Here is a 12,466-nt window from a genome sequence, read left to right as displayed (position 1 = left end):
TAGTTTTAGGGCTGCAACTAACAATCATTGTCATTATTGATTAATCTGTTGATTATTTTCTTAATTAGTTGTTTGGTTTATAAAATGGTGAAAATGTGAATTCGGGTCTCTAAAAGCCCAAGATGACATCCTCAAATGTCTTGTTTTGTCCACAACTCAAAGATATCCAGTTCACCGTCATAGAGGAGGAAAGAAACCAGAAAATATTCACATTTAAGAAGCTGCAATTCGAGAATTTTCACTCTTTTTCTTTACTCAAACCGATTATTCTATAATCACAATAGTTGCGGATTAATTTAATAGTTGATTAATTGATTAATCATTACAGCTCCATCTTGTTTTTATTTGACCTCTTTGGGCCTTGAACAGTTATTTAAATGAAACTATTTGAGAAGTTTGAGGGGGAAATCACACAGTAACTAAAGCTGTCAGATAAACGTAGTAAAAGGTACAATATTTATCTCTGTAATGTAGTGAAGTAGAAGTATAAAGTAGCATAAAAATAGAAATTCTCAAGTAAAGCACTTATATACAGTACTAATTTAAATATACTTAGTTTATTTGCACCACTGGCATTGATCTAACTCTCTGCCAGAAAGTGAATAAGCAATATCAAACTAATCCTTTGATAATAAGTTGATGGTTTTATTCAGCGCAGACTGATTTAATGTAGTTAAAGTAGTAAAAGTATAAAAGTGCCCCCCTGTGACAGTTATACTTGTATATATTTTATCAGTATTTTATTATTACTCATGTATTAATGTAAAAGCAGGATTTTACTGTTGTGGTTGGTTGAGGTGGAGCTCATTTTGAACTATTATCTAATGATTATTTTCATTATGGATTAATCTGCTGATTTTTTTCTCCATTACACAATGTTTGTTTAGTCCAACAAACAGTTCAATCTCTCTATTATTACTAATACATTACAATTATTAACATTATTAAAAGGTAAAGCACATATGTGAAGGTGAAACCATGAAGTGTCTTAAACCATCAAAAAAGTTGTAAATACATTTTCTGTCAATCGGCTTATTGATCTTCATATATTTTGTGTGTAAAAATCTTAATTTGTAAATCTGTCAGATAAATGTTGTGTAGTAAAAAGTACAATATTTCCCTCTGCGATGTACAGTTGTGGAGTAGAAGTAGAAATTGGCATGAAAAGTAATGTACAAGTATCACAAATTTGTACTTAAGTGCAGTACTTGAGTAGATGTACTTAGTTACATTCCACCACTGGGTAACCAGCAGCCTAATGAGGAGCAGAGACTTCATCACAATCACAACTCTTCAGGAAAGAAAAAGCATCAGTCAACGACTTGTTCTAATCTTTATATACATGATAATTAGTCACCAGTTACAGTACACATATTGATATACTACAGGAACACATAATACAGGTACTCAACGTGTGTTTTACTGTTTTTTTTCTTTGTTTTTTTAACCTAACCTGCATGTTGAAGAAGAGCCAATCGTGGGGTTTGTCTTCAAGCTCGGAGGACAAGAAGGGACCAATCACAGCCCTCAGTGATCTTACTTATCCTCCCGTTCATTAGCCACATTAGCGTACATTTGAAGGCAATCTTTTCAAATGTACACAAACTACTGAGGAACGCCGAAACGTCCTGCCTCCTTTATCACGTGAAGAAGAAAGCTTCACATTCATTTTTCCACAAGATCATTTTAAATTTGAGCATTTTGAACTCTAGTCGGCAGCAGACTTCTTACAGGAGTGTGTTAGGTGGACCTCAGTACAGGCAGCAGATTATGACTCATAATCCTATTCTCTACGGGGGAGAAAATGAATGAGAAATTGACTTCAGGAGCTGCAGCATTTCTGCTGTGTGACCTTTCAAGTTCTGGCTGACAGAACCGCATTTTTGTTGCATCCTTCAGCAGAAGACAAGCCCTCAGAGAGCCTTTTAATGCAACGACATTATTGCTTACAGAGAAAAAAGAAAAAGCTTTTTTTGTGTGTGTAAATAGACACACGGTGCAGATTCATGGAGGGGCCCTCTATAGTTAAGACAGTGATTATGGGAGAGCTTGCTTCATCATCATCATCATCATCATCATTATCATCATCAGGGGAGGGAAACTTCAGTGCAAGCAGAGTGTGAGTGAGGGAGGAAGTGTGGGTTTAGGTAGAGGATTCGTTCACCACAAGGAGGGATGGTTTTTATTGCTCATACAGTGACAACTTCCGATGAGTAACACTGTATAACTGATCACAGGGTTTTGGTGAATGCAACCGATGGATCCTTGTCACTGTTGTGGTACATCTTTTCCCTCCAGAGCGCGAGCAGAGAGTTATTCACATCAACACTGAAGGCCTGCTGTGAAACTACATCAGTGAATCACAGGGACATAAATCTACTGCACAGCTGCTCTGAAGTGTGACCACATGTACAACACGCTTCAATGAACCGCCACCATTCATAAAAAAACACTTCTGTGATCTTTTAAAAGATCTCAAAATGAGAAATGTATCTCATAATGACATCATCTCATTGTAAGATCTTATGATGGCAAAGACAAAATATCTTGTTATGACAAAGACAAAGTGTCTTGTTATGATGACAATGGACCAAGTATCTTGTTATGATGACAAAGACAAAGTCTGTTGTTATGATGACAAAGACAAAGTCTCTTGTTATGATGACAAAGACAAAGTCTCTTGTTATAATGACAAAGACAAAGTATCTTGTTATGATGACAAAGACAAAGTCTCCTGTTATGATGACAAAGACAAAGTCTCTTGTTATAATGACAAAGACAAAGTCTCTTGTTATGATGACGATGACAAAGTCTCTTGGTATGATGACAAAGACAAATATCTTGTTATGATGACGATGACAAAGTATCTTGTTATGATGACAAAGACAAAGAATCTTGTTATGATGACAAAGGACAAAATATCTTGTTATGATGATAAAGGACCAAGTATCTTGTTATGATAAGAAAGACAAAGTATCTTATCATGACAAAGGACCAAATATCTTGTTATGATGACAAAGACAAAGTATCTTGTTATGATGACAACGACAAAGTTTCTTGTTATGATGACAAAAGACCAAGTATCTTGTTATGATGACAACGACAAAGTTTCTTGTTATGATGACAACGACAAAGTATCTTGTTATGATGACAAAGACAAAGTATCTTGTTATGATGACAAAGACAAAGTATCTTGTTATGATGACAAAGACAAAGTATCTTGTTATGATGACAAAGACAAAGTATCTTGTTATGATGACAACAACAAAGTTTCTTGTTATGATGACAAAGACAAAGTATCTTGTTATGATGACAAAAGACCAAGTATCTTGTGATGGCAAAGCATCTCACTATAAGAAGAATTAACCCTGTGTTATAATAATAGAAGTTTTGCACAGAGCGCCCAAAGTCCCCAAAGATATCTTTAAGCAGTGGCGATGTCGGTCAGTCCACCACTTTGGTTCCGACTGAAATATCTCGACAACTATTGGATGGATCGTCATGAAATTTGGTAAGGCTATTCGTGGTGCCCAGAGGACAAATCCTGGTGACTTTGGTGTTCACCTGACTTTTGTTCTAGTCGCACCATGTGGTTTTGAGGGAAATTTCTCTACAACTATTGGCATGAAATTTGGCATTGTAATTCATGTTCCCCTGAAGATGAATTGTAATAACTTTGTCCATTATCGTGCATCAATATTGAGCTCTTCAGGTTATTAAAGGAATAACAGGGTCCATGTGAATGTGTTTAACCATTTTCATTTATACAAGAAAACTTTGTCATTATAACAAGGTCCTGAGACAAATTCTTTCACTGTGGCAGCTCTGCTTCTTTGGAGTTTACTGCCCTGTGTGTTCTGTGTAAAATATCTAATCTAAAATACTTGCAACACAGTGGCTCTAAGTGAAACTCAACTTTAACTCTTAACACCACAGCAGCTCAGTTCACTTGTGAGTTCAACATCTCTAATAGACGCCATGCTAATCATCTAACACCTGTGGTGTTGAAATGAAAACCTACAAACTACAATTTCATTGGCAAGATGTTTTTTTTTTTCTTTTTAAGGCTGGTACTGATAAAAATGTTAAAATCAAAGCTGCAGATTGGAGATACAGTATTTTAATCCGATAGTTAACATCTTTAATGTATGTTTTCCCCAGATTATTATTCATGTCAGGGTAGGAAAGCAGGGTGAAACGGCAGCTAGGCCGCGATAGTACACTACAACTCTTCCAATGAAAGCCAAACTGGTTCAACACCTTTTATATACCTTAGCAACTCTTGAAAGCAGTGGCAGTGTTTTATAGACTGACGCCCCTCTCTGGCGTTTCAATAACATCACATCCTCACCTCCACCTCGGCCCGGTGGCGGGCCTCGTTGAGCATGGATTAAAACCACTGATTTACAAGACATAATTATTATATGTACACTCCTCCAGCACTCGCTCAAATCACAATTAGTACTCATAATATACATCCGTGCCTAAGTGAATCCTAAGTGAATATTTGAAATGATTTCCGCTGTCTTCGGGTATCAACCAACGTTTCTTGAGACTGCAGTGATGCTTCCACAAAAGAGATCCAGTGGCTTTAGTTTGTTGAGTGTCTCTGCAGTACATTCCTCGTAGCTAAGATGCCTTTTGGAAAGATGAATTCTCCCCCCATAAGAAACACCACCTCATGTCGACACACTTCACCGAGTCTCTGAGGACATTCGGGGACACCTGAGGTACATTCTGCTCCGCTGATGCTCTTCACTAGTCAGTCCACAGGATGGTTTACAGGAGAATGAGCCTCCCAATCTAGCAGTAAGACTGAAAGAGGGAGGTGATGGCCTTCAAACCAGAACCTGTTTGTCTGGGGAATCACGTTTTTGATATCACGCCTTCTGTGTGTGATGGGGCCAGGAAAGTGGAGGCACAATTTACAATGCTAACGTCCTGACGTTTGGAAATATACTGCATCAACCAAAGAACTGGGGAATGACGATGTGAGGGAATGTTAAGGAATAAATAATGCGTCCGAAATGACCGTTTAGTAAACCCCAGACCCTGATACCCGATAATATTGCCCTCTATGCGTTTTTATGCTATTACAAAACGCATACCCCCGTCCACGCATCACAAACTGTTTGTTTCAAAATCAACAAGTCTGCGGTTTTGGCGGCCGGAAATGAAAGTGAAATCGAGGACCCATTGTTTCAAAAAATGACTACGAATTTTGAGTGGTAGCTAAAATCTGCGAGATCGGAAAGCCAGACAGCCGTAGCAACAGTAACTAAGGCGGGGGCGGGGCTTAGAGAACAGTCACTTGCTCTGCAAAGCCTTTTTTAGTGGGGTTTACCTATTATTTCATAGTTTAGTAGTAGCAAGTGTGTATAGCTAGTTTATAGTCATTAAGTACGGTTAGATACAGTAATGCTATTATGTGTATTTAAAGCACAGATCAGTCTCACCAACTTAACTGGGTATGGGTGCTATTATTATTATCATATAAATAATTATAATTTGATGATTACATTTGTTAATTATGATTATGAATTAGCATTAAAGAGGAACTCTACCATATTTGGTGTTGTGTATATAAGAAACCAATGAATGTCGATGGGGAAAACTGGCTTTTTATGCCAAAGCCAGGTGTTATTGCGTGCAGTCTTATGAAAGGTGGCATAAAGAGTTGAGTTTGAACGTTGCTAGCGTAACTGAAGTTATGTCAGCAGCGTGTTAGACCAGCGTGTTCATCGTTGAATCTAGATCAGATCAGACAAAGATCCAATTATAAAGCTGCTGTGGCGCCACGGGAGGATTACTCTGACGCTGGTGACTGGGATGTTTGCTGCCGTTAACACCACAACTTTATTTACAGATAGAAAACTCTGCTCTATTTCGTGCAGATTTTATTTGTATTGGCTATGAAACTTAAAGGACATGTTGGGAAATACGCTTATTATTCACTTTCTTCATGGTAAGTTTGATACAGTCTTGGTAAGAAAGTGAATATTTCTTAATCTTTAAAGTGGCACGGAGTCATAACATGACCCGACTGATCGCCAGACTGGTCCTTAATGGTTAATATTAACACATTAATTTAATAATTAGTGAATATGTGTGTAAAGGAAATAGGCTTTAGTAACACATAAGGAAGGCACATGTTCTGCAGCGTTCAACTATCCTGGCCCGGCATTAAATGGTTATCAAGCCTGCTGGAAAAAACTTCTGTTCAATGGGTTATGTGTAAAAAGTAAATACACTTTGCAAGAACTATGTGGCCCAACAACTACTATAACAAAAATATAGTTTTAAATACCCCTCCACTCTCCAAAAAAACAACAAAAACAATAACAGGAGTGTATCCCCCCATCTGGAATACTGGACTACATGAAGCATTTATTCAGGTAAGTGACTGCTAATCTTTTATAATCTGCTGTTTTTAAGTGCTTTTATCTGTAGACTAGTTGTGTCTGGATAACGGCTGGGTCATTGACTGTATATATGGGGAACAGGGAAAGAACAGCATGTGTCCCAGAAACCACGAGCAACAATTGTACCGGCCTGCCACCGAGGGATGCTGAGGTTGACAAAGAGGCAAAGCTACGCCGTTAATTTAATGTTTGGTCGCTCGACAAATGATTAACAAAAGTATATTGTGTACTTTTAGTTTAGGGGCTGTTTTTTTAAGGTAAAGTTAAGACCCTTTAGCTCCAACGAAGGGAAATCTTAATGCTATGGTACATAAACAGTACAATGAGTTTTCCATTCACATTTACTGGAACAGTTTGGGGATTCTTTCCAACTAGAGAACGACCGATCCGTCTGCACTGCCAATATTTTCAGTTGTTATTATATATAAAACAAGAAATTACGGTACAGAATGCCAAAAATATGTTTGAGTTCATTAGAAACAAGTTTAGTTTTACACTGTAAAATGTTTCATTTTTTAATTTAAAGGTATAATATGCAAGAAATAACGGAAAAAAACAGCTTGTATTTTCTCTTTTCTTATTATTTTTGCTTTACTCGGGACTCTTCTGAGCGTCTGTAAACAGCCTTTCGGCCCAACGTGGGGGTGTAACCCCCAGTCAATAACAGCGCGCAGGATTATGCGGAGTTAGTTGTGTGTTTATTCGTGTTTTAGAACATAACCGCCATGAAACAATCAGAAAATAACGTTTTATTTCTCTGATTCGCTGCTTTGCGCTCACTAACGCCGCTCTCTATCTTCAGTCACTCTACATCTTGCTTGTGGCCAACTTTGAATGCTGTGTGTTTATAAACCGACAACCAACAACGGTTACATATTATACCTTTAAGGGATCCTTATTATAAAGTTTGAATGTAATAACGTCACAATCCAGTTTCGATCAGCTCTAGTTTCACCCAACATCAGTTTCCGCCCTTGCTAAAGCTGAAAGGGAGCAGATCCCGGCAGCCAAGTTCCAAAATCTTATAAGGAAAGCCTTCAAAGAAGTGTGGAGGCTGTTATAAAAGCACATTAACGCTCATGGGTTTGTAATATTCAGCTATCACATACAGGAGGTATTATGTTCCAGTGTCACCACAGTGTCAAGTGGTGTATATTCTTATTGCTTTTGCAAGAGATCAAATATCTCTTTCTGCATGTACCCGTCTAAAGACACTGCAGAGTGTTGAGCGACCAAGCATATAATTTAAACTTAACTGTTCAGACTGAATGCAAGTGAACTTTTGCTTCTCTTGGCACTGAAAAGCTGTCGTATTCGAATACAGACTTAAACTCCAGCTAGCTGTCAACACGCAGATTTATTTATAGATTTAGCTGAAACTCCAGTTCTTTCTGTTATTTGCGCTGCCAACAGTTAACTGTGTCTGTTCCTGTTCTTTACGGTCCTTTCCCAGACTTTCTACGCAGCAACATTCCTCTCACGTTCAGTCTGAACTCGTCTTATTAACCTGCGTTTCCAGCTCTGGCTTTGTGTTGACTGATCTGTGGTGACAGAAGGAGAGGATGCAGTTTAGCGCTTTACCTACAGCATTAAGGAGCGGAGGGCTTGTGTTTAGTGGGCCGTTTGGGTTTAGGACAGAGAGCACCACTCCTCCAACAGAGATTCAATAATCACGTAACATCTGCAGGAGCCACGACTACCTACTATCAAATAAAGACGTGTTGTTGAAGGCAGAGGTGGGCGGGTGGGACTGAGGGGCGGGGCTGAATAGATGAGGGAGATGTTTTGGTTTGGGTCACCTCTTCAGATGGTGGCGTGGTGGGGCAGGTGAGGCACTGCCGCTCCTGGCCTCTGGTTGGAGTGGCGCTCCATGTGCGGCAGCAAGTTGCCGGATGGTAACAGGCCTAGCAGCTCCATGGAGGCGCCTGGCCTCCTCCGGCTCCACCGGCGGCTACCGTGACCGAGCTGGCGGCTTCGCCTCACTGCCTGGCCTAACAGCAGGGCTGTCTGGGGCCACAGTGGGTCCGTGAAGCTAGAGAAGCTGGACTCCTGAAACGGGATACAGGACCGACGCCTCAGCGGGCGTTCTTCTCGGTAGATGTGGGAGGCCGTGAAGATGTCGGGGCTGAAGGGTTGCCGTGAGAAACCGGTCAGGGAGATGCGGCCCTCCAGAGACGGCCCCAGAAGGCTGAGGCTAGTTCTGTCCGTGAACGAGTCTGTTCGGTCTTCGTAGGTGAGGTCAGCGGGCGCCGAGCACTGCTGCATGGGCCAGCCGCCGCGCCCCTTCCCCCCGATGTCCGCAGTGCTGCCTCCCTCACCACCCTCGCGCTCTACCTTGACTGCATCCTGCTCCTCTTCTTCCTCTTCCTGCTCCTCTTCCTCCACCTCCTCCGCTACCTCCTCCTCCCCCGCCTCTCCCTCCACCACACCCTCCTCCTCGTCCTCTGCGCCGGTGGGCGCCGGGGAGCGCGGGTCCCGCAAGAAGACCACTATGACGGTGATGTTATCACTAGAGCCCGCGTCACGGGCCGAGGCCACCAGCTTGTGGGCGACCATGGTGGTGTCTCCGGCGTTCTCCTCCAGGTGGTCGCTGACCACCCGCACCGCCTCGTCTGAAGTCACCGTGTCCCAGAAGCCATCGCAGGCCAGAATCAGGTAGTCTTCTGTACCGTCCAGTGGGAAGATATCGTGGTCCGCATCGCCACAGATGTAGGGCTTGTGCTCGTTGTCGCCTATCAACAGAGGTCAGGTTATTCTGTCTGTTCTGCTCATACCGGTGTTACACTGAAATCTGTGACCACCGACATCAGCGACCGCAGAGATCACTATCGGTGTATGTGTATATACACTCCATATGTATATATGTATATATGTATGAATAGTTTACCTATTGCTCTGGATACAGACAGACTGCCATTAACCCTCCATGTGCCGAACCAGATCACACAGCCTCCCAGAGCCTCGATCCTCAGCTTCTCATCCTGCAGACACACATGTTGGATTTAGAAGTGAAGACTGGTACGTATGTTATTTAACATTCACATTAGCTAATATTTAATTTAAAACCCCAGTTATAAATTAAAATGCAATTAGGGCTGTTAATCCAGATTAATCACAAATTAACCGCACATTTATGTTATTTATTATTTACCAAATATGCTGCTTTATGTAAATGTATGTATATATTTATTACTGTAAATCAATTAACAACACAAAACAATGACAGATATTGTCCAGAAACCCTCACAGGTGCTGCATTTAGCATAAAGATTTAGCATGTCCGAAAGAAAAAAAAGTAACAAAAATGTCTGAATAAATCAGAAAAAAGTAAAAAAAAAAGTAAAAAAAATGTCCGAGAAATGTCTGAAAAATATCAACAAAAAAAGTTTTTAAAAAGTCTGAAAAAATGTCCGAAAAATATCAGAAAAGAAGTTAGAAAAATGTCTAACAAATGTATGAAAAAAAGTAAAAAAGAAAATTTCCGAAAAGCTATTGTTCTACATCTCAAGCATGCATAAGCCTTGAGTAATATATAATGTTAGTGAGTGATAGATGTGTGAGTTACCTCTCTGTCTGGTTTGTGTGGCTTCATCAGCTCCACCACCTGTCCTTTCCTGACCAGAATGACCTGGGAGTCTCCCAGCCAGGCCACGTACAACGTCCGGCCCCGCAGGAACGTCACCACGCCCGTCGTGCCGCAACGCAGGTGCTGCCAAACACACACAGTAGTCAGTGTTACAGTAGTCCGCTCACACACCAAGCAGCAGCTGCACCACGACTACTTCATGTCTTCGTGTTTGGTCCGGTGTAAATAACTGTGAATGTGTTTCTGTGTCTGCAGGTGTTGTTACCTCTCGTGAGGCCTTCTTCACGAAGCGCTGATCGGTGACCCTGAAGGCTCTGCAGAGCGCCTCGATCGGGTCCGTGTTGAAGCACTCCTGCTGGACCAAGTTAACGTGGAGGTGGTTGGCAGCGTAAATGGCAGCGTCCACACCGCCGTGACCGTCAAACACCGCAAAGTAAGCCTGTTCCTCCTGATCCTGAGAGACAGAACCAGCATGGTTGATATTATAGTAACACTATAGGTCTGCAGGTAAATATCAGGATCCCCCAATAGACCGTAAAGCAGGGGATGCTTTAGGGCGGGGCTACCTCGTGATTGACAGGGTATATACCACGGCATTGTCCGTGTTTTCGTCTTCCAACTTTAACCCTTTTCCAGTTCATGAAAGTTCATTATAACCTTTTTGGTCGCCTAAAAATGTCTAATTCAGCGTTCGATTGTACTTAGCGCCACCCTCTAGTGTCACTTCTGAATCTGGGAAACCATCAGAAACTCAGCTACCAAATTTGGAAGAAGGATTCAACGATTTTAAAAGGTATATAAGGATTCAGAATTGTCATTGATACAATACAGGATTGCACAATGAAATGTATAAACAGATATTTAAGATAGAATATAAACAATAGAATAGAACAAACGATATAAAAGTATCACTAAAGGACGTACACCACCTGGCCAGATGTTGGTGCTATAACGTGAAGCTTTTTTTGTCGTAGCTGTACCTGAACGTTGAAGAGCGAGTTGTAGTCGGGGATGATGACGTGCTTGTCCTCCATCTTGCGCCTCATGTTCTTGATGGCGTGGATGGAGGTTTCGTAGTACGGCTGTGGACGGCGGCGGTAAGGCAGCTCCTTCAGCCAGAGGCAGCACATCTCAAACAGCTTGTTAAACACCAGCCAGGCCAGCTTCACAGACTCCATCTCTAACACACACACACACACACACACACACACACACAGAGTCAGTCAAAGAGCTTGTTTATGATGTTCAGGGTAACTAAGTCATAGCGACGCAGAGTAAGGGGGAAAAATATCAAAACATCCATAGAAACGTTCCAAATCATGCAAGTAATGATTTATTTTCACAACAATTATTTAATGTAATTTAGCTGTCTACTTATTTATTTCTATATACATATATTTTAATAGGGCTGCAAAGAAGATTATTTACACTATCTTTGTAGTGTTCTTTGGGTTGCTGGGAAAAGTTTCAACTTTTTAAATATTTTTTTTAGTAGTGGAAATGAATAACTGTTTTTTTGTTTACATTTTCATTTTTATTTATCATTGTTGTAGGTCTATGGTACGACGGTACAACGGAGTATTAGGGTCACATTGAGGAAAAAAAATAAATCTGAGATTTCGAGAATAAAGTCAGAATATTATAAAGTAGTAATTTTATGTGTTATTTTCTTTTTTTTCTCCTAAACCTATGACTTTATTCTCGTAATATTACAACTTTTTTTCTCGTAAACTTCTGACTTCTTTCTTGTAAACTTATGACTTAACTCACTAAATATTACGACTTTTTTCTCGTAAAGTTACGACTTTATTCTCGTAATATTGCGACTTTTTTCTCGTAAAGTTACGACTTTATTCTCGTAATATTACGACTTTTTTCTCGTAAAGTTACGACTTTATTCTCGTAATATTATGACTTTTTTTCTCGTAAAGTTATGACTTTATTCTCGTAATATTACGACTTTTTTCTCGTAAAGTTATGACTTTATTCTCGTAATATTACGACTTTTTTCTCGTAAAGTTATGACTTTATTCTCGTAATGATAATTTCTCATAATAATTACGACTACTTTATTCTGTAAATCTCAGATGTTGTTCCTTCAATGTGGCCCTAATACTCCGTAGTACATTGTCTCTTCGGCCCTCACTGCATTAGACTTATATACTATATACTTAGACTATAAACTGTGTTACCTTCATCACAATGATCACATGTTTTGCAGCTCCAGATAGATTATTTTTTGTTGCCTAAAATGTCTCTTTTGATAGTAAAGGTTGCTGACCCCTGGACTAGAGTTAAAAAAGTTAATAAAATAAAATCGTAATACTTAAAAATCACACTAGATATTGAATCAGCAGCTAAGTATGGTGAACGTATTGAATCAGGAGATGGGTGAATCGTCCCGGCCCTGGTTTTTATCAGCTTCTATCTTCTCTCATCTGGATTTTAGCAGCCGGAC

At 40.2% G+C, this 12,466-nt stretch overlaps 1 protein-coding gene across 1 annotated transcript in view; it reads right to left on the bottom strand.

Annotated features, from left to right (window-relative positions):
- Window positions 1–1,320: 1,320 nt before the first annotated feature.
- ppm1e (protein phosphatase, Mg2+/Mn2+ dependent, 1E) overlaps window positions 1,321–12,466 on the bottom strand; it is a 47,177-nt gene continuing 36,031 nt past the window's right edge. The window contains exons 4-9 of the mRNA XM_037748486.1: window positions 10,989–11,188; window positions 10,274–10,462; window positions 9,988–10,131; window positions 9,310–9,403; window positions 3,777–9,154; window positions 1,321–2,546 (exon numbers count right to left, since the gene is read on the bottom strand). Coding sequence (XP_037604414.1) covers window positions 8,226–9,154; window positions 9,310–9,403; window positions 9,988–10,131; window positions 10,274–10,462; window positions 10,989–11,188 — 1,556 coding nt within the window. The 3' untranslated portion in view covers window positions 1,321–2,546; window positions 3,777–8,225. The remainder of the gene's footprint in view (window positions 2,547–3,776; window positions 9,155–9,309; window positions 9,404–9,987; window positions 10,132–10,273; window positions 10,463–10,988; window positions 11,189–12,466) is intronic.

The sequence above is a fragment of the Sebastes umbrosus genome, chromosome 17, assembly GCF_015220745.1.
Source record: "Sebastes umbrosus isolate fSebUmb1 chromosome 17, fSebUmb1.pri, whole genome shotgun sequence".
Classification (NCBI taxonomy): domain Eukaryota; kingdom Metazoa; phylum Chordata; class Actinopteri; order Perciformes; family Sebastidae; genus Sebastes; species Sebastes umbrosus.
This window is presented reverse-complemented; position numbering and strand designations above follow the sequence as displayed.